General features: G+C 44.7%; 2 protein-coding genes and 1 long non-coding RNA gene across 3 annotated transcripts; all 3 read left to right on the forward strand.

Annotated features, from left to right (window-relative positions):
- The first annotated feature begins 3,959 nt into the window (after positions 1-3,959).
- Positions 3,960-6,849, forward strand: LOC123149982 (uncharacterized). Its single transcript, XR_006474896.1, has 3 exons — positions 3,960-4,876; positions 5,648-5,789; positions 6,316-6,849. It is a non-coding gene; the product is annotated as an uncharacterized lncRNA (long non-coding RNA).
- A 6,793-nt stretch (positions 6,850-13,642) lies between these two features.
- Positions 13,643-14,507, forward strand: LOC123153166 (uncharacterized). Its single transcript, XM_044572413.1, has 3 exons — positions 13,643-13,702; positions 13,860-13,997; positions 14,187-14,507. The coding sequence occupies exons 1-3, from the start codon at positions 13,643-13,645 to the stop codon at positions 14,505-14,507; spliced, it is 519 nt and encodes a 172-aa protein (XP_044428348.1).
- Positions 14,508-20,011: 5,504 nt separating this feature from the next.
- Positions 20,012-21,032, forward strand: LOC123150864 (uncharacterized). Its single transcript, XM_044570681.1, has one exon. The coding sequence runs from the start codon at positions 20,172-20,174 to the stop codon at positions 20,871-20,873; it is 702 nt and encodes a 233-aa protein (XP_044426616.1). The 5' UTR covers positions 20,012-20,171; the 3' UTR covers positions 20,874-21,032.
- The last annotated feature ends 46 nt before the right edge of the window (positions 21,033-21,078 follow it).

The raw sequence follows: 21,078 nt of genomic DNA on the forward strand, positions 1-21,078 counted from the left end.
GAGTATAACCGCTAGTCAATTGGCAGACTTATACATCTCCCGTATAGTGTCTCTCCATGGTGTTCCTTTGGAAATTAACTCGGATCGAGGAAGTCTTTTCACCTCTCGATTTTGGGAAAGCTTCCAAAATGCTATGGGAACCCGTCTCTCCTTTAGCACCGCCTTCCACCCTCAGTCGAGTGGTCAAGTGGAACGCGTCAACCAGATTCTAGAAGACATGCTTCGAGCCTCTGTTATCTCATTCGGAATGGACTGGGAGAAGTGCCTTCCATTTGCCGAATTCGCTTACAACAACAGCTATCAATCTAGCTTGGGTAAAGCCCCTTTTGAAGTTCTCTATGGACGATGGTGTCGAACACCCCTTAACTGGTCAGAGACCGGGGAAAGACAATTCTTTGGCCCGGATATGATTCAGGAAGCAGAAGAACAAGTTCGTATCGTTCGTGAAAAGTTGAAAACAGCCCAATCTCGTCAAAAGAGTCAATATGACCGAAAACATAAGGCTATGACTTTCGAGGTTGACGAGAAGGCTTATCTTCGGGTCACCCCTCAGAAGGGAACCCATCGTTCTGGTATCAAAGGCAAATTGGCTCCTCGTTACATTGGACCTTTTCGCATTCTCGCCAAACGAGGAGAAGTTGCCTACCAGCTGGAACTACCTCCGCACCTCTCCAGAGTCCATGATGTCTTCCACGTTTCTCAACTCAGGCGTTGCTTCTCGGATCCTATCCGTGGAGTGGACCACGAAACGCTTGATCTCCAAGATAATCTTACATATCGAGAGTACCCCATTCGTATCCTCGATCAGGCCGAACGTACCACCCGACGTCATAATATCAAGTCTCTCAAAGTACAATGGTCGCACCATTCTGAGGATGAAGCAACTTGGGAAAGGGAGGATCGTCTTCGACTCGAGTATCCCGCCTTCTTCTCGGAGGAACCCAAATCTCGGGACGAGATTCTTTTGAGTGGGGGTGAGTTGTCACACCCTAGCTAGTCATGCATCAGAGTGTGTGCATCAAGTTTAAAATTCCATTTAATTTGAAATGGGGATTTGTGAAACCCTCAGAATCATTTTTGAAAATGATCCAAATAAAAATTTCTCCAAAAAGGTCCAAGAAAATGCTCATGTTGCTCTCTGAAAATATTGGACAGAGATAAAAATCAAACCAATATTTTTAAGAGCTCATAGGTATTTATTTTGGGTATTTGGAATTAATGCATAAATATTTGCATTGGAAATATATTAGTTATATATATTAATATATGTCCAAATATTATGCCATTTATAAAGGAGCTCTGGAATAATATATCTAGCTCCTGCAAAAATTGGCATAAGGTAAATAAATGATTTAATATTTTATTTAAATCAAAACAAATGTCAGAAATTAGAAAAAGAAAAATAAATAAAAGGAGGAGCTTACCTGGGCTCCTCCCTGTCCGGCCCAGCCAGCTGGCCGGCCCAGCCAGCTGGCCGGCCCAGCCAGCAGGCGGCCCAGCCCGCCTCCCTCCTCTGTCGTCTTCGTCCTCGACAGAGGGAGGGGAGTGTGGCCGGCGCGCGCGCGCGCCACCGCGCCACGCCACCTGCTCGCTTGCCTGCCTGCCCTCCCCTCCTCGTCTCGATGCCCCGGACGACGCCACGCCCTCCCCTGCTCTCTCTCACTCTCCCTCGGTTCTTCCCCTCCTCTCCCTTGCTCTCTCTCTCACGGCCGAACACCACCATCGCCGCCGTTCGCCATAGCAGCCGTCACCGGCCACCCCTCGCCCCTCCGCTGAGCTCAGGAGCTCCGCCGCGATCCCCTCTTCCTCCCCACCAAGCCAAGCCCCTCGGGAAGCTCTGCATCGCCTCCACGCCATCGTCTTCCTCCTCGGGCTCCGACCACCATCGCCGTCGATTCGCCGTCTTCAGCGCGTCCCCGAGCCCGCTTTGACGCCCACTGCAACCGCAGTGAGCTCCGCCACCGTTTCCCCCTCTTTTCCCCCTCGTTCCCGCACCGTAACCCCGTTTCCCACTACGGCCGAACCTCCGCCGTCGCCGAGCTCGCCGTCGACGCAGCTCCGGTGACCATTTGGTCACCCCGGCGAGTCCAACAAGTCCGTAAGGACCCGTAGAGCCCCTCCAGTGCCTCAGCCCCCTCGCCTGCAAGCAGCAACGCCGATCCCGACCGCACCCGAACTCCGGCCGCCGCTCACGAGCTCGCCGTCGTCGCTACCGGCCACCTCAGGCACGGCCACCACCACCGTTCGACGCGCGGGAGCAAGGGCTCTCCAACGAGCCCAAGCACAGCCTCGCCCGTGCCCTGTAGCGCGTTTCCGAATCGCGCCGCCGTCTCGGGCCTCGCCGGCGTCATGTCGCCGGTGGGTTTGACCTGTCTGACCTGGGGTTTGACCCCCCCAGGGTCACTGACGCGTGGGCCCCGTCGGCCAGGTGGTCAGATTAGTGCTAATCACTGTTAGTTAACCCCTGACACTGACCAGTGGGCCCCAGCGCCACTAATTCCTAATTAGGATTAAATTAACCCTGTTAAACCCCCCTGTCACTGACGTGTGGACCCCACACGTCAGGTTTGACCCCAGCCAGCCGCAGTTGACCACTGACGTCATGCTGACGTCATGCTGGCGCAATATATATATTTCTGGAATTAATTTAAATCAGGAAATTCCAGAATATTATTTAAACTTCAAAAATTCATAACTTTTATTCTGTAACTCCAAATCAGACAAATTATATATGAAAAATGATCAGAAAAATGATCAAATTATATTCTGTAACTCCAAAGCAGATCCAAAACAAAAATCAAGCCTTCTCCTTCCCGTGGTTCACCTTGGGGAATGAGCAAGGGAACAAGGAGAGGGAAGCAACGTGGTGGAGGCGTAGGGCGGGGGAGCCGAGCAAGGGCTCCGACGTGCAAGGGAGACGAGTGGGGGAGACGACCAGGGAGTGTGGGTTGTGTCGGGAATTCACTGAGGGGGTTTTCACAAAAATGACACTGCAATAATAATGTTCCATATCCCGTCTTACGCCTCCCACTTTTTGTCTGCCTGGCCTTGCCTCGCCTTCATCTGTCCCTCGCACAAAATCTTATTTTTCAGGCGCAATCCTGCCCATCATCGTTTGCCGAAAACACATCACCGATCCACCCCAGCGGGAAAGTATTCAGTGCTCCCAGCCTTGCGGTACTCGCAGTGCTCCAATATCAAAAAATGATTTTTAAATATTTCAAAAAATTCTGAAAAAATGAGAATGTTCACAAGAAATGTTACTACATCCCCTAAAAATTTTAGATCTAAAATCGAAATGTACATTGAGAAACAAAAAAAGAGAAATCCAGATCTAAATAGTGTCAATGTTCCTTTTGTCTCTTCTTTACACTATTCATGCTAGATTTCACATTTTTGTTTCTCAATATGTGTTTCGAGTTTGGACCTGAAATTTTTAGGACTTATAGTCACATTCATTGTGAACATTCACAATTTTTTCGGAATTTTTGAAACGTTAAAAAAATGTTTTTTGGCATTGGAGTACCGGGAGTATGCTAAGGCTGGGAGCACCTGACACTTTCCCCCACTCCGGAACCGGATCCTCTAACATTAAGAAGGAAAGTTAAGGTCTCTAGCTTTCCTTCTTTCTATCCATATGATTATTGCTAAAATAATTTAAATTAATTTGCAAATTGATGATCTACCGTGTACATTTATAGTAATTACATACAAATAAATTGATGGTGAAATAAAATTAATTTTAAATTATTTATATCTACAGTAAATATCAACAATAAACAACCTACTAACTACCTACTAACAGTCCCTAACTTTCCTTTTTCATTTTACACTAGGCAAACACTGTAGCACCGTGACTTTCCTTCACAATGTTAGAGGATCCGGTTCCCCCCACCCCGGCTCGCCTCCTCCCTACTTCCTCTCTCTTTCTTGGAGCCGCCGTCATTGCCCGTGCTCACCCCCGACAAGGCTGGCGACGAGGGAGCCCTTTCAGACGTCAAGAGGAACCCCTCCTGCCTCCGCCACCACCTCCTCCTATACAAGCCCCCACCTACATCTCAACCCCAACCCAGCTCCCACCACCCAGATGCGGCGGCGGCGGCCGGTCGACAGCAGCGCCTCCTGGACATGCGCTCCCGCCGGCGCCTCCTCAACCTAACGAAGCCATACCGAGGACTCTTCCTCGGAGTCTTCTCCCGCTCCGCCCGCTCATTGGTTCGTGTCACACCGGTCCACCCCTGGACGGCGTGACCTGGCAAGGCTGGCAAGCGGGGCCCTAGCCTGGGTGTGAGTGTGTGGGGTTTAAAAGGACCAGCCTATTGGTCGAGTGAGTCATGCGTGTGAATCACTTTTCTTGTATCTAAACTTTCCTCTGAAATCTAAACCCCTTCTCCAAGCTCATCCCCTTCCTCACCTGTTCCATCTCACCCACTTAGATCACCGATCCCCTCTCAGATCGGGGGTGTTACATTGGTATTCAGAGCCAAAAAAATTCTTCCCCTCGCCGCCGCTGCACCTTCTGAAGCTTGGGAGGTGGATCAGTAACACCCACCGCGCACGGTGCGAGTCCGCTCGCCGGATCTCGCCCGAAATCCGTCACGGGGTTCGATCCCCTCATTGGTTCGTCAGCCCCGCGTCCCCATCACGGTGGCGACACGACGGAGGGCGCCAACAACAAGGATGCCACCTAGGGGTGGCGGGAGAGCCACCGACGGGCGAGCTCTTGCTATGGACGCGCCGATGGGAGGGGTCCAGGAGCCACCACAGCAGCAGGAGAGTCTTCCTAGAGAGCGGGAACGGAGAGGACTCGCTCGGCAGCAGCGACGGTGATCTCAACGGTCTTGCCGACCTCACCCACCTGGCCGTTATGTTTTCGGTACGTACGTTGCGCAACCCCTTCTGCCCACCCCTTGCTGTTGCGGGCATCCACCATCTGCTCGTGTGGCTTGTGCGTTTGTGTTCACGGCCATGGCTTCCCCCAAATTGTGTTCGTTAGGTAGGCAGGTTGGATAGGTAGGTGGCTGCTACTACCATGTGAAACTACCCAATTATTACTGCTTCTGAACCTCTGATCCGTATAAGTTGGAGGAACATCACTGAAATCACATGTATAACAACTACTGAATTTGTTATTACTACTGTAGCAGCTGCTTTCAAGTAAATCGTTGGTAGCAATTATCATGTTGTTAGCCTGTTCTGCTCAGAATTTACTCTGTAGAACCACTATGCATGATCCCTAAAAAAAAGAACCACTGTGCATGATAACACCAACAAACAATTGATATGTCTGGCATGTTTTATCTTATCACTCCATGACCACAGTGCAGAACGAAAATCTATGATAACCTTGCTGGCTTGCAGCTGTAATTTTAATGACAATATTATGAAGTTTTGATTGCACAGTGCTACAAAAGCTAAAAACCAAACTGAATAACGGAATTGATGGCATCATTGTGCATTTAGATTAATATAAATATCCTGTACCCAAACTTCGCTTGCTTTGGATTTCTTGATAAGCTTTGACTGCTCCGCTCCTGTCTATCTCAATATTTTTAGATTATTATGTCTATCTTAATGCTTGACAAACCATCATTTTAGTTTGCCTGCCTTGAGTACTGGTGGCTTTGGTTTTTGCTCACATTTGTAGCACTGTTGCTGGGCGTACCTTCCGGGACCACAGAGCTGTCTGGTACAAGTTTGGACAGCAAAGCTCTGCATGCTCGGGTGCTCACTCTGACGCCTAACGCCCTGCCTTTCCGGTATCCTCTTCCTCGTTGGTTCCGACATAGGTAAGTTGTTGGTTCCTCTCCTTTGGGAAGCTTTCTATTAAGAAAACCATTGTAGTAGTTTCTTTACTGCATCGAATTCCTGACTTGAACTTCGGTTGCTGAGATACACAATAAAATGGTTAGCCATGTTGGCAAGCTTTTTCTAAGGTCATGCAGTGGTATTCATTTATATGTTGATAATGGGGAAATCAGGTCACTTTGGAATCCTTTTTACAACTAAAATTAATCTATCTGGATTTGTTAGTTACCTGCTATTAATTAATGGCCATAGATATGCCGGGCGCTTGCCATTTTGGTGTTTTCCACATGATATTTCTTATGCATTGCTCCTATATGCATTTGCCCACATAATGTTTGTAAACTAGGATTTTGGTTCATGGTTCATTGGATATAACTAAGTGTACCCTATCTGATTAAACCCATGGAGTTCCTATCCATAGGGTCATTTGACATATTAATCTTGACAAACAGTTCATTATGTTATGTCGATCCTGTGTTCTAACACATTTTATATTTGATCTTGCAGTTTGTTTCAGCCATTGGCAAGAAGACTCACATCAACATTGTGGTCATTTGGCATCTTGACTCTGGCAAGTCGGCCACCACTGGGCCATCTGATGTACAAGCTTGGAGGTATTGACAAGAGGTTGGAGAGGAAGCTCCTAAGATGAATAAGATAATCATTCAAATACGCGTGGGTGCTTGGCAAGATGAAGGCCCATCGGAGTTTGATGCCCCCGAAACTAAATCTGCATTGTGTGCAGTGGATTAGGATAAAGTTTTTGGTTGGTAGTTGTTTAAAGATCATGTTGTTGCTCGAGTCCAATACTCTAGACTGTGTAGTGTTTAAAGAACCCATGACATTTGTACACATCTCTTCTCAGCTACATAACATATTTCTCGCTCGTTAAACAAGAAAATGGCTGGGACTTGCTTATGTGCAATTTGCAGTGCCTCATTGGATTTATCGTGTATATCAACCTATTTATTATCAACATTTTTTTGGAGGACATGTGTGAACTTGATATAGATTGAAACAGAATTGATGATGAGTTTTTTTTTTTTTTTGCGAAGGAGAATTGATGATGAGTTATGTACTGGCTTGCCCAGGTTTGTTAGTCCCCTTGTTTATATAATTGAGAAATGTATGCTACTATTCTCTATAATAATGCATGGCGTGGCGGTGGGTGGATCTGGTTGATGCTGGTGATGTTGAAGGTCCCTTGGCGAGGGAGGGGTTTGCTCCTCTTGCATGATGAAGCCAATCTTTTCATGTAGTTTGCACAAAATGCTGATGGGTGGTAATATATATGTTCAACCAGTGCATATGTAGTAACTAGAGGGCGCCAAGCTGATGCTGTTGAGTAGCACAAAATATAGTGAAAAGCTGTTGGCAGAATCTACTGTAAAATCTGTCTAGCCAGATATGTATGTATCAAAGTTTGTTTGTTTTGATCGTATGAAAGAAACAAATTTGAGACAGTACGTTGTAATCCAATGAAACATATTCATCTAGTCATTCATCCGTCAGGTTTCTCCCTCTTCTCTGGCATATGACACAAGTAAAACCTGGTATAGTTCAAGCATGGGTCAAGTCCGTGCGTCCATCATTATATGTAACGACGAGCTTATGAATATGAAACTTTGAAACAAAGAAAGTCTACTCCACTGTACTGAAACAAAGAAAGAAAGAAAGTTTGTATGCTACTGTGACATATCTCTTACCCAACCAGCCAACTGTCAAAAACTTCCACTAAACTGGGTGGACGCTGAGTCTAGCTGACATATCTCCAACAGACTCTAGTCTCCTTCCAACCTTAAAATACGCCTCTCCAATTGTCCAGCAAACAAACTCTAATCAAATCCTCCTTCCAAACAGATACAGGTACGCACGCTTCCTCCTTAATTCTCTCGTCTGCTCCTCGAAACCAATGCAAATCTCCCATTTGTTCCTCGAAAGTAGACACTCCCAAAACCAATGCACTCCTTAGGCCCTGTTTGTTTCATAAGTCATAGGACTTTTTTAAGTCTCAATTTATAAGTCATAAGTCCATACCTGTTTGTTTACAGGGACTTATAAGCCCCGAGTCCCTACCTGTTTGTTTGCAGGGACTTATAAGTTGATAAAACACTTGTTCACATAATCCTTGTTTATACAAACGAATTACACCGCGTCCGGTGACCTGCGACACGGTCCTCCCACGCCCTATCACGCCTCCCTCAACGGCAGTTGCGCCCGGGGCGACGAACGGACGCAGGTGAGAGCCGGCTCGGCCTCCGAAGTTCAGAGACCGTGCTCGGCTTCCTCCGCCCTGAGACACGGGCCTCCCACAACCAGGTCCAGTAGGAGGAAGACCATGGCCGGCGGGCTGGTCGAAGAGGAGTTGCTGGTACGAGCCCAACTCCGGGAAGTCGTCGACGTTGTGGTTGAGATCGAAGATCCCATTCCCCTTCCGAGATTTCCCCCAGCGGATGAGCCCTGCGATGCCTGATGATGCGCGTGGAACTGAGACGAGAAGGGGATCCGGTCCTCCTCATCGTCGGCCATGGCGGCGGCGCTTCTGGGTACTGGGGGCGGTGGCGATTTTGGGTGCTGGGGGCGGCGGCGGAAGGAGCGAAGGGGGGCAGGAGCGATGCGGGGTAGGAGCGATGCGGGGCGGAGCATGAGCGAAGCGGTGCGAGCCAGGGGAATCGATGGATAAGTCCCAATAAGCTCCTCCCTGAGAGTCTTTTTTGATAAGTCCCAAATCACCACTTTAAGTCTCTATATAAGTCCCTCCTGTTTGGTTTAGATGGAACTTATAGGGACTTAAATAAGTCCCAAAAGCAATAAGTCCCTTGAAACAAACAACAGGGTCTTAATTCTCGCCCCATCAAATCGCACGTACCGCCTCCCTCTTCATCTCATCTACCGGCGATCCAACACGCTTCGATCGATTGGCTGCCCCCTCTCACACACCTCACGCGGATCCCTCTGCCATCCAACGCCTCCCCGCTCGTTCCCTACCGCCTCTCTCTCTATTTATGTATGGCCGCGCCCCACGCATTGCTCTTGCTCCTCCTTTCTCCTCCTCAAGCCGCCAACACCTCGCATCATCTACAACAGCAAGCATAGCAAGCAGCCATCAACCAAAGGCGGTTCTGATGATGCAGTGCCCGGCTAGCACGGCCCATCGAGATGGTCCGTCGCCGGTCAGATCGGTCGGCCCGGTGCGCAGCAACACCGATTGGCCGTGTCCTGTCTATGCCCTTAATAAAATCGATCGACTATAGGTGAGTTCTTCAGTAATATGTATATTTTTTGTCTTACAAGTTAAGTAGAACCGAAGGTGAAAGTGAAGTACAGTTTCATGCAAAATTAATAGGATACTACCTTGGCCTATTTTGATGGTACCAAACTGCATTCTTAAGTACAATTTAATGTTGAATTGTTGGGTGAACAACAGAGCCACGATAGTGCTAGTTGGGCTTTACAATGACCTGAGGATAGGTGGGAAATGATAGGATTTATCACTCCACATAATCGGTTTAGCGAGTAGTCGATGTAGCATGATCTATTTGACTACTTTCTGTTGCTTTCCAGACAAACTGGTTAATCTTTCCTGTTTCATTTGTTTCTTTGTGCGGTCAGATACACACCAAAATTAATAGGATACTACCTTGGCCTATCTTGACGGCACCAAACTGCACTCTAGACAACCAGCATTATTATGTATTTGTTCGGTGGGATTCTTACAACATTTTGTGTTACCCCTTTGGCGAACACTAGGACATTCTCCTGCGTTTTCTATTTTTAATCTTCTGTATTGCTTAATAAGCTTTCTTCTGTTGCTTTGACAGTGTGGTATAATGCCAAGATAGCTAGCTGCTTAATAAAAATGTTTGGCATGCCCTTTGACTCACCTTAAATGCTCAATAAGTTACTATATTATTGTTTCACACATCGGAATTTTGAATTTTCTCATAACGATGATGTTATTAACACAAGAAAAAGAAAGTCTGTCCTGAAACGACAAGGGGATGAGGCATTTGATGAGTAGGACTACGCAAATGTGTTATTCTGTTGGTCTACATGTTATAAAGTTAATTAGTTAAATGACCAGTATCATCATCATCATCATCATCTCCTTGGATGTAATTTAATGTGTGAAGTGTAAACTACAAAATCAGCTACTAGTAGCATGTTCTATACATACATGAGTAAGTAGTACAAGTTGCCATGACAAAAATCTCCATCAAGTTTCTGCAATTGCATAGGCCTTTGTATAACTGTAGGCATGGAAAATGTCCCTGTGTAGAGTACAATTGTCATGATTTCTTTTGATGATTTATTAGGATGCCGAGGGTTTGTATTAATCTGGAATGTCATGTCTTCCATTTATTTGCCAGTTATCTGAAAACTTCGCTATGTAGAGTACAATCATCATGTCTCTATGTAGTTTTCTTTTTCTCTTGAAAGAATTTGGAATTATAACTTCAATCTCAATGGTTCCCGATAATAATGTGGTTTTTAACCCCCACTGAGATGTTGTGTCGAATAACAAAAGAACAATATCTATAATTTGACTTTGTATCATTAACAATCCATAGTTATTTTGGCTACTTATGTGTAAATGAACCTCTTAATGTGGGCTGGAAGTTTTTTGTTTTGTTGAGAGGGAGAGCCTGCTATGCTAGTTTGGTTGTAAGGCAAGACAAGAGGGTCCTGCGCTATGTCAGCGTGGGAAGAGAAAGGTCTTCGGTTGCATTACAATGAGGAGCAATAAAGTTGTCTGTCTAGGGCAAGGGGCATGAGGCATGGAGCTGCCCACTGCAACGGGCATTGGATGCTGATGAGGCTTCCGAAGCTTGCTAAAGGCGTTGTAGGATGTCGATCCAAAATTCATAACATGAGCCAATGCGATACTGCAATTTTTATCATGTCACTACTGGGGTGTAAAGGAGTGACGATGGTGGGCTAATTAAAATGAAGGAGTGATTGTCATGGCATGCGGTTTCCCTCGCGTGTGAATAAAAAACCTCCCCACCTGTTATGCTGCCGAAATTTTCCGCAAAAATTACCCCGACTTGTCAAAATTTTGGCCTTGTTTGTAAGAAAACAAAAGCTTCAAGGTGCTCGATGCAAAATAATTGGCCTTGTTTGTAAGAAAACAAAAGCTTTAGGGTGTTCGATGCAAAATTATTTTTTCATTTTGAAAGCTCTGTTCTTTTATGCAAAACAAAGACCATTTCCATAAAAGGGGTTAAATTCTTTTTCCATAGGCTACAGAGATACTGTAAGAAAACTACTACTGAACTTGATGACCATTTTATTATCTTGTAAAATTTACTGGAATTACACGGGTCTAACTTAATATTACAACTGTTGTTTATAAAATCTAAACAACAGTATCCCAATCAAAACACACGCTGCCAGCTCAGTTTGTTACGAATCTAATTTTAGTTATGTCAGACATAATTAGTGTTGGGTCGCTAGAATATGTAGTATACACCATTGCAACACGCATGCAATTAAACTAGGAGACCGGAACCAACCACGGACGCTAGCCAACAAATCTTCACTATATTGGGGGAGGTTGAAAACGCCAAGGATTTATAACAGATCAACTTACCCCGTGAGGCGGCTTACAAAGGATATATATAACACATATGATCTAGGTCAATACTGATCCGTACAGCGAGGAGAGGGGGGGGGGGATGCCCCCCTCCCCTCGCCCGCACCCTCAGGCGTCCCTGACGAGGGCGGCCCACATGGGGGCCTCTCAGCCACAACCAAGTTTACAATGAAGTCTAACCCCAAGTACAACCACACTGACGTGAAGAATTTTGGAAAATATGAATATTTTTTTGAAAACATGAACAATTTTTGAAACCGGCGAACAAAATTTTAAAGCATGAAATTTTGTAAACCAACATATCTGAAACTCCCAAACAAAAATCAAAAACCCAAATAATTTTTGAAAACACAGACTTTGTTTTGAAAATGGGTACATTTTCTGAAACTCCCGAACAAAATTCAAAAACCCAAATAATTTTTGAAAACACAGACTATGTTTTGAAAATGGGTACATTTTCTGAAACCCCCGAACAAAATTCAAAAGCACAAACAGTGTTTGAAAACACGAACATTTTTTTGAAGCGCGAACATTTTCTGAATCTATGAACAAAATTTTAAAAAACGAACTAATTTGAAAATGGGAACATTTCTGAAGCTCACGAACATAATTAAAAAATGCAAACAATTTTTTAAAACGGGAGCATTTCTTGAAAATGAGAATGTTTTCTGAAACTCCCGAACAAAATAAAAAACATGACCAAAATTTTGAAAATGAACAAATTTTTAAAAGGAACATTATTTTGAATTTCATGAATTTTGTGAAAAACATGAATTTCTTGAAATTTCTGAACAAATTTCGGAAAAGAAAAATAACAAGAAAAAATAGAAAATAAAACTAAAAAATTGAAAAAGAAAAGGAAACCAAAGAAGAAAAAAATTGGAAAAGGGAAAACCCAAATTTTTTTACAGCGAGTATATATTTTCTTATGTTCCCTTTTTACATATGAAATAAGAAAAAATTTACGAAACCTAAAAATATGATGCATTGACGTCAAAATAAAGAGGGGTGAAGAATAACTATTCCTCACCCAGGGTGAAGAATAACTATTCCTCACCCAAGGTGAAGAATAACTATATCTGTGTGTGTGTCTGCGCGCGCGCGCGTGTGTCACTAAAACCCAAAATATGCAAAACCTTTCCCTTAGAATTTTTACTTAGCTTTTCCCCCACAATATCTTCACTGAAGAGAAGGATTGCAGTTCTGGTTGCAAAATGCAACCGGCTGTGCGCCTTCAACAACTTCTCATTTTGTTGATTATTTATTCATCTAAAGTTGTGATATCATCGCCTAATGGTACATATTCTGAGAATATGAATAAAATGAGGCAATAATCATTCTGGAATGGTAGCTTACTACCCACAAAAGCTGGCGAGAGTGGAATTAGCCATGTAAGTTGAAGGTTGTCTACACAATTGTTAGATTTGATGCATTATATATACATATAAAATAGATTTGGTTATTTGTAATGAAAGGGATGCATATTTATGGATTTGTATTGACTTTAATAGACCACACTTTATTTTGATTTACTAACAAGGGAGAAGCTTGTTGCTAAATTTCTCTGTTTTGATTGTATACCTGAGTTTATTTGTGCATTCTCTTCCATTTTTGCGACTCTTCTTATCTTCCTTTCACAAAGCCAAGGATCTTCTCTGCACAAACACACTAAATTAATTACGGTAGAAGGCTTTTTCTTACAAAGGTAAAATAGAGAATTGGCATAAAAAGAATATTGAATTTTCCCTCCTTCAATCATGTTTTTTTGCCTCATGAAAATAATAAAATACATTACCCGGTTGATTTTATGTTACTCGGTTAATTTAGAAACCACTTATGGAGTTGCCTATATACACCTTGTATTGTAAGTATACGTTGTGAAGTGTGTTATTAACCGTTGTCTCATTTTTCCGCAGTATGCTCTTTTTGAGTCAACCACAAACTCTCAAACCGTTCTTTTCGGTGCTATGGGAACATTTGATGTATGTGGTTTGTGAAATTTCAATACTCAAACAAGCTCATCACAAATATGCGTGATAAATCAGAAAGGGGATGACTATGGTAGTCTAAACGTTGTAATGGCCGGATGGATTGTAAGTTTCCTCGATGGTTACTCAAGCATAACCTACGTGGAATGCATGATTTTCCTTTTCAGTGATGATTGTAGCTTTTTTTAAATCCATCTATTATGTCACCCCATAAATTTATGGTTGTATTTTAATAAAAAAAAAATCTTCAATGCAAGTTAGCCTGTCTAATTATGGTGATAGCAATACACATTTCTTTACACAATGGACGGTACATGATTAATTTTTGCATTTCTCAGGGTTTTTGCGGGTTTAATATTTTGAAAAGATTATGGTTTACATTTTCTTATCCATATACCATATTTTGTGGTGGACAATATCTATATACCATATTGACGTACACTTCATGATACTGTCTTGTGTAATAGGCTGATGGGTATAGATCGATTGGATGCTATAACTTGAAGTGTGATGGTTTTGTGCCTGTACAAAATGCCCCTATCACTCCAGGAGACACTATAGATCCTAAAAATGGGAAACTTAAGATGACAATCAAGATATTCAAGGTACATAGTTAAAACACATGAACACACTGAATATCATTTACTGTGCGATGAAACATTTGTAACCTAAAGAGCTATTTGTGGTCTAGATTTTTATGCCTAGATGATGACATCACTAACTGACTCTCATTTCGCACCAAGTCATTTGCTAGTTATTGGAATAATTTCTAGTTACTTTTAATTCTCTTGCAGAAGAAAGATGATGGTGACTGGTGGTTGTACTTTGGTTATGATAATCAGAACCTTCGTGTTGTTGGATTTTGGCCAAAAAGTATTTTCATTAATATGGCAGACCATGCAAATAATATACAATGGGGTGGTTACACCATGTCTGATCCTGGGAGTGCTAGTCCCGCAATGGGCAATGTGCATTGGCCTGGAATTTATTCAGCAACCGTTCGAGACGTCAGATTTGTTGATGACACTGGTAGAGGCTACATAATTGATCCATGGCCCAAGGGTCTAGTTGCTTCTTTATCCACAAGAAATGCTATGGAGCCGTTATATCTGTAGATGAAATGTTTTACTCCCTCCATTCCAAAATATAGTGCGTCCGCACTTCTCGAGGTTCAACTTTGATCATAAATTTAACCAACGAGACCAATTGCGGCGGGAGAAAAAAATATATAATTGAAAACTTCTTTCGAATACGAATTCATTGATATAATTTTTACTCTCGCCGCAATCAGTCTTGGTAGTTAAATTTACGGTCAAAGTTGAAGCACGAGGATAGAGAAAGCACTACATTGTGGAATGGAGGGAGTACTATGGAGGACCTGGTGGTTGTACCATGTAGCAAGACTACTTTACACTCCGTGAGATGAGTGGTAGAATAAAGAAATAAATGATTTATTTGTGAGTTGTTTGAAAATGATATTGTTGTGGCTCCCCCGGTATGGGGAGCTCCTATGTGCCGCTTATTGCGGCACACTGTTGGGGCTTCGCACAGCCCCCCCCCCCCCCCCCCACCGCCACGACTGGGCCGGCCCAGCAGGGCGTGTGGGTACTATAGCGCATGGCGGGTGAATAATCTGCAAAAAGATTAGCGCGCTGGCAGGGGGTCGAGCGGGAGACCTCATGTGGTGGTAGAAAGTTACTGACTAAGACAGTGGCGCAAAACTTTAAGAAGGAATGTCAGTGCCACATCCGAAATTCTTTAAAAGATCAAACGCGAGCTTTTCTCTGCAAACGTGCATATTTTTTTGAAACACAAACCTTTTAAAAATTGTGATGAGCATTTCAGAAACATAACTTTTTTTAAAAAAAGTGAATTTTTTTGAACACTAATCTTCTTAATAATTTTTAACGACATTATTTTTTAATCATTGATCAATTTTTGGGAAAACGGTAACATGTTTTTTAAAAAATGAACGAAGTTTGTAAACAGGAATATTTTTTGAAACTCAAAATAAATTCAACATCACAAACAATTAGGATCTAAGAACAAAAATTGTAAATGCGAATAATTTCTTAAGGACGGAAAAAAATATTAAAACTCCCAGAAAAAATCAAAACGTGAAGAATTTTGGAAAACATGAATATTTTTTAAAAACACGAACAATTGTTTAAACCGACAAATTTTGTAAACCTGAGCATTTCTGAAACTCACAAACAAAATTAAAAAACGCAAACATTTTTGAAAACACATACTTTGTTTTGAAAATGGGTACATTTTCTGAAACTCCCAAACAAAATTCAAAAACACAAACAATGTTTGAAAATACAAACATTTTTTTGGAAATGCAAACATTTTTTAATCTATGAACAAAATTTAAAAACATGAACTAATTTGAAAACAGAAACATTTCTGAAGCTCACAAACAAAATTCAAAAATGCAAACAATTTTTAAAACGGGAGCATTTCTTGAAAATGAGAATATTTTCTGAAACTCCCAAACAAAACAAAAAACATGACCAAAATTTTGAAAACGAACAAATTTTTAAAAAGGAACATTATTTTGAATTTCATGTTTTTTGAAAACATGAATTTCTTGAAATTTCTGAACAAATTTCGAAAAAGAAAAATAACATGAAAAATATTGAAACTGAAACTGAAAAATGAAAAAGAAAAGGAAACCAAAGAAGAAAAATAAATTGGAAAAAGGAAAACCCGGTTCAGGAACCTTCTAGAAGGTTCCCAAAACCGGTAAATACCAACTGGGGACGATCTAGAAGGTTCCGAAAACGGTTTACTAGAATGCTGCACGTACTGCTATACATGGGTCGGCCCTATTGCTCGATAGGTCGACTTGCCTGTGTGAATCGACGACGACAGTACGACGTAGAGAGCGGTAAATAGGGAATTCCTCCGGTATGCCATTTTTTTTTGTGGAGAAACTCCGGTATGTCATATATGCAAACAAATTGAAGAAATCAATGGAATAAATGTAGAAGGGCCAACAAAGGAGTCAGGTGGATGGGCTTTCACTGATTTTGGGCCGTGACGAAACCTGGCTACTACTTTTCTGATTCTCAAAAAAAAGACTACTACTTTTCTCCCTTCTCATTTATCTCAAAACATCTTCCTCAAAAAAAAATCCTCAAAACATTCTCTCAATTTTTTAATCTCAAAACGAACCCTCAACAAAATGTATCTCAGAAAAAAATATTAATGAAAATTCTTTTGGGCCAATTCCTTGATCTTCTGAAGTGTTTTCAGATTGTCCATTGTCAGTATCTTTATTATATCAGTATGTTAAGCTATATAACTTGGGGTTTGTTTCCTGTAATGTGTTTTATCGGAACAACTCTGTTGATATGTACATAAAAAAAGGAACAGGAAGACCAGTTGATGCATCCTATGTAAGGCGTCTCTTGATAATCGTATTGTACGTCTAAATGCATAAGTTCAGGTAATCAAGAAACTCTCTGCATTTCTTGGTGCAGTAAGCATACCATAGAAACAAACAATTAATAACCCTTTCATGAACAATTTTCTTTAATAATCCTATTCTGGAGATGGAGGGAAACCAGAAGAACACAGCAGAAGCAGAACCATTCACTTGGGGCCTTCACTTGGAGATCTAAAATGGCATATGATTTGGACTGTCGAAACAAATGGATCTGCAGGCCTACAGAGATTCACATATCGACACAAACAGCTAGAGCATAGATCGATGGATCTGTCAGGCAACGCAGCCGATCCTCGTACCGGCGGCGGCGGCCGTGAAGAAGTCGACGGGCTGGCAGGACACCTCGACGTCGTACGGGCGGGAGTAGGCCAGCCCGACCTTGAACCGGACTTGGGCCCTCACCAGCACGCTCATGGGAGGCGCCCGCTGTGCACGGACGCCCTTGTTGCCGCCGGAGTTACTGACCAAGAAGCGCAGGTCGAAGAAGGCCGACGCACGGAAGCTGCTCGAGCTCGCCGGCGGCTGGAGGAGCGGCATGGCCTGGTGGACCACCGTCTGCACCGACGCGTCCGCCCCGTGGCTCGCGCTGTACACCCGCAGCCGGGCCGTGAGGGAGCTGTACTCCACCCCCGCGCGGCGGCTCGGGTTGGCAGCGTCCACGGTGAAGTTTAGGATCAACACCGGCGCTCCCTGGACCTGGTTGGTGGAGGTGGCGGTCACGGAGAAGACGATGCGCGCGGGGCTGAGGATGACGGAGGTCACGACGGCCACGGCGCTCACGGCGAGGGTCACGGCGATGGCCGCCAGGATGTAGTGCTTCGGGCCCCACAAGCCATCAGTGAACTTCCCAGTGCTGGTCGCCATGGAAAACAAAAACTTGCTCTCCCCTCCTAGGTAGAGGCTGTCGATATGTGTATGGACTTCGTATGGTGCATGCGCAGAAGGCAACATGGTAACGGGGTGAAAGTGAAACCAGGCCGGGTATCGCCATGTTATCCCGATCCATTGTCTGGGCGGGGTTTTGCTAGAGTAATTTTGCGGGAAGAGCAGAGTAATTTTCCCCGCTGTGATCACCGTCTCGCCGTCCAGCCAGCGAGCGGCAAGAGCTCAATACAACAATGTATTCGCCGGTGGTAGAAAATGAGCAATAGGAGCACATCAAGTCTCAAACATTCAGACAACATCATAACTTGTTTTCCTATAACTTGTTGATAAGCATAGGAGTACATCACAGTATATTGCGCCTTAAAAATCAGACATAAATCTTCCATATCTAAATGGGAGAGGATTTGTGATACGCAAGTGCGGGGGCATGCATGTTCCTGATGCCTGCTTTTTATTTTGGCTTCCGATTTTCAAAGCTTTAAAAGTTAAGTTATGTTTTCATATTCGTATTTCTTGTGACCAGCGCTTTCAAATAAAATCCATTTTGAATTTTAATGACTTTTTAAAAAAATATGTTAAAATTAAATGTTGAAACTTAGTACGAGCGACCGATAAAAAATAATTATTTTGTGTTTACAATCGATAGAAAAAATTGCTTGAAATTATATATGTGAAATTGGTTGAAACCTGACAGTTTTAGATTCAAAAACCGTAAGTTTCATCATTGAAAGTTAAACTTTTTGAGGGATTTATTTTCTTTTTTATTGTGCCCTTGTGCGAAATTGAACTACTAGGAGAATCACGAGGCAAAACGAGCGGGCGGCAGGACTTGGCAGATGACTACTCCCGCACTAGTGTGCACCTTTCCATTTCCGTATCTAAATGGAAAAATAGCTGCCCTCACTACCGTATTTCTTTCACCATGCAAGCATGCAACATGAATGCCTTCTATATTATAGATATCAATCTTCCCACACGCGCGCATCGCTCCTTCCATGTCCGACTTGGGCGGCACCGGCCCTCCCCCGCCTTCGTCCCGATCCCACCGCCCTCTCCCTCGTCGTCACTGGTGTCCCTCTCTGGGCAAAGCCTAGAGGAAGCCGCCGGCAGTCGGCCCTGCTTCTTTGCCCACGGGGCGGTCAGCCCGTGGCGGCTAGTTGGTGGCTTGCGCGCTGCCACTCGGATCGAGGGTGTGGGGTCATCGTCGACAAACTCGACGTGGGAAGATTTAGAGTGATGAAGGAGGGTTGTGGCTCGCGCAGGGCAGGATGGTGAGGTATGTGTGGCCCTGTACCGTCGGCCGCGGGTGCCGAGGAGCGGCGGTTCGGCCCGTGGGAGTCGAGATAAGGAAATATGGTTGGATGAAGAAAAAATGGTTGCTAGATGTTGGATTTACTATGAGGGACCGACTTCAATTTCAATTTTCACCCAACTGAATTACGAATAGCCTGTCCATTGAATAGACTGTCCCGTAATGGACATTACACGTACGTGTGCACGTATAATCAAAGGGACCTTTTTTTTTCTTAGGTACTTCAAAAAACATCTTACAATAGTCACTTTCATCGATGGCCATTAGATCTTCATCTAATGGCTGAAAATAGATCAACATTGCTTATGTCCAACCTCCACCATCTTATTCCTCACGTAGTCACTGGCCAACACAGGACTAACTGCCTACCTCCCACCGCCCCACCCCCCAAAGCCGGGGGCTTTCGTTGCCCAGCCCTCCCATCGATCTCCCCCACTGCCGTGCTAGTTGTTGCGCCGGCCTTCCCTCTAAGCCTCGGCACACCACGGAAGAACTCCAGCGCACACCCCCTCCCCCCCCCCTATAATGCTCTATCTACGAAGAGATATACGTAAGGCAATGTAACCTCCCTAACAATGACCCCCCCCCCCCTCTGATTTTCAGTGGGGTGGGCCCCTCAATCCCCCTTAATCCAATCCCGATTGTCCACGTTATACATTACATAAAACACCTACGTTACTTTACGTAGGTGTAGCATTGCCCCTCCCCCCTCCACACACACACACCCATAAAGTAGATACTAGGGCAATGGCTTTCCCTAAGATAAATAGTGGGGTAATGGCTTTCACCTAAGATAGATAGTGGGGCAATGCCTTCTTTCAAAAATGAATAGTGGGGTTGTCTTCTCTGATGAAGTTTGTTGCTCTCCGGCGAGGTCCGGCGTGGCAGAAGGAAGGAAGATGATGACAGATGCATAAAATCAGACATCTAAGAAATATCAAAAGTGATAATAATTAAATCGGCCGCCGAGAGCAAATTGTCTATAAATAGATACCGGTAGTGGTTCCCATTCACGAAGACGTACGCAGCGGTAGCTAGCTAATTGATGCATGTTACGTGTGCAACTCTAACGACTGTAGCTTAGCCAGTAGTTGCCACTTGTACTCGCACATCCAGAGTTCCATACCGATGCAAATGGCAGCCACCGACCAGAGTAAGACGGCGACCAGGAGGTTCGGATGGCTGTACGTGGCGCGGTGGGCGGTGGCGTCCGTGGTGACCGTGCTGGCCGTGGCAGTGATCGTTCGGGCCGTGGTGGTGATGCTCCGCCCTGAGAAGCTGCAGCTCAAGCTCTCCGGCGGCCGCGTGGCAGTCGACTGGATCCCGTCGATGCCGCCGCCGGGCAACGAGGTGGCGCTCAACTTCGTCCTAGTGGCCAACAACCCCAGCGGGCGCGCCTCCGTCGAGTACACCAACGTCACCGTCCGGCTGACGGACGTCACGAGCGCGTCGTCGCCGTCGCCGACGAAGATCGCCGAGTTCGACCTGCCGGAGTCCATCCCGGTGCTGCAGCGGACGGCGCACGAGGCGATGGTGAGGGTGGGGATGACGCCGGGCGAGGACGTGCCGATGCGGTACGTGCGGGCGCTCTTCGAGGGGCGCAGCGTCGACGGCGTGGAGATGATGCTGCGCGGGGTGTTCCACAGCCACGTGGCCATGGCCAGCGGGGACTACGTCACCACCAGCGACCTCGCCACGTACTACTGCTGGCCGGTGACCATCGCCGTCGGTGGCCCGTCGTCGTCGTCGTCCTCGTCGCCAGACTACACCAGCGTCGTCGTCACCGACGCGCCGTGCCTGGACAAGTCGGAGGCCCCGGCCATCGTGTGAACTGAGGCCAGCTCCGCTCCAACGGTAGCCAGCTAGGTGATGCCATGCATTGCCTCCCGCATGGATCAACCAAGATATGCCTACCGATCCGTCTAGCTATCTGCAATCCACTGAGTGTTTACTACATTAGTGTATGTAGTAAAATCGATTGATAACGCATGGATGATGGCGATCGATCGTCGATCGATGGTTGCTGCTTGTATGC

The sequence above is a fragment of the Triticum aestivum genome, chromosome 7A (genome assembly GCF_018294505.1).
Source record: "Triticum aestivum cultivar Chinese Spring chromosome 7A, IWGSC CS RefSeq v2.1, whole genome shotgun sequence".
In the NCBI taxonomy this organism is placed as follows: Eukaryota; Viridiplantae; Streptophyta; class Magnoliopsida; order Poales; family Poaceae; genus Triticum; species Triticum aestivum.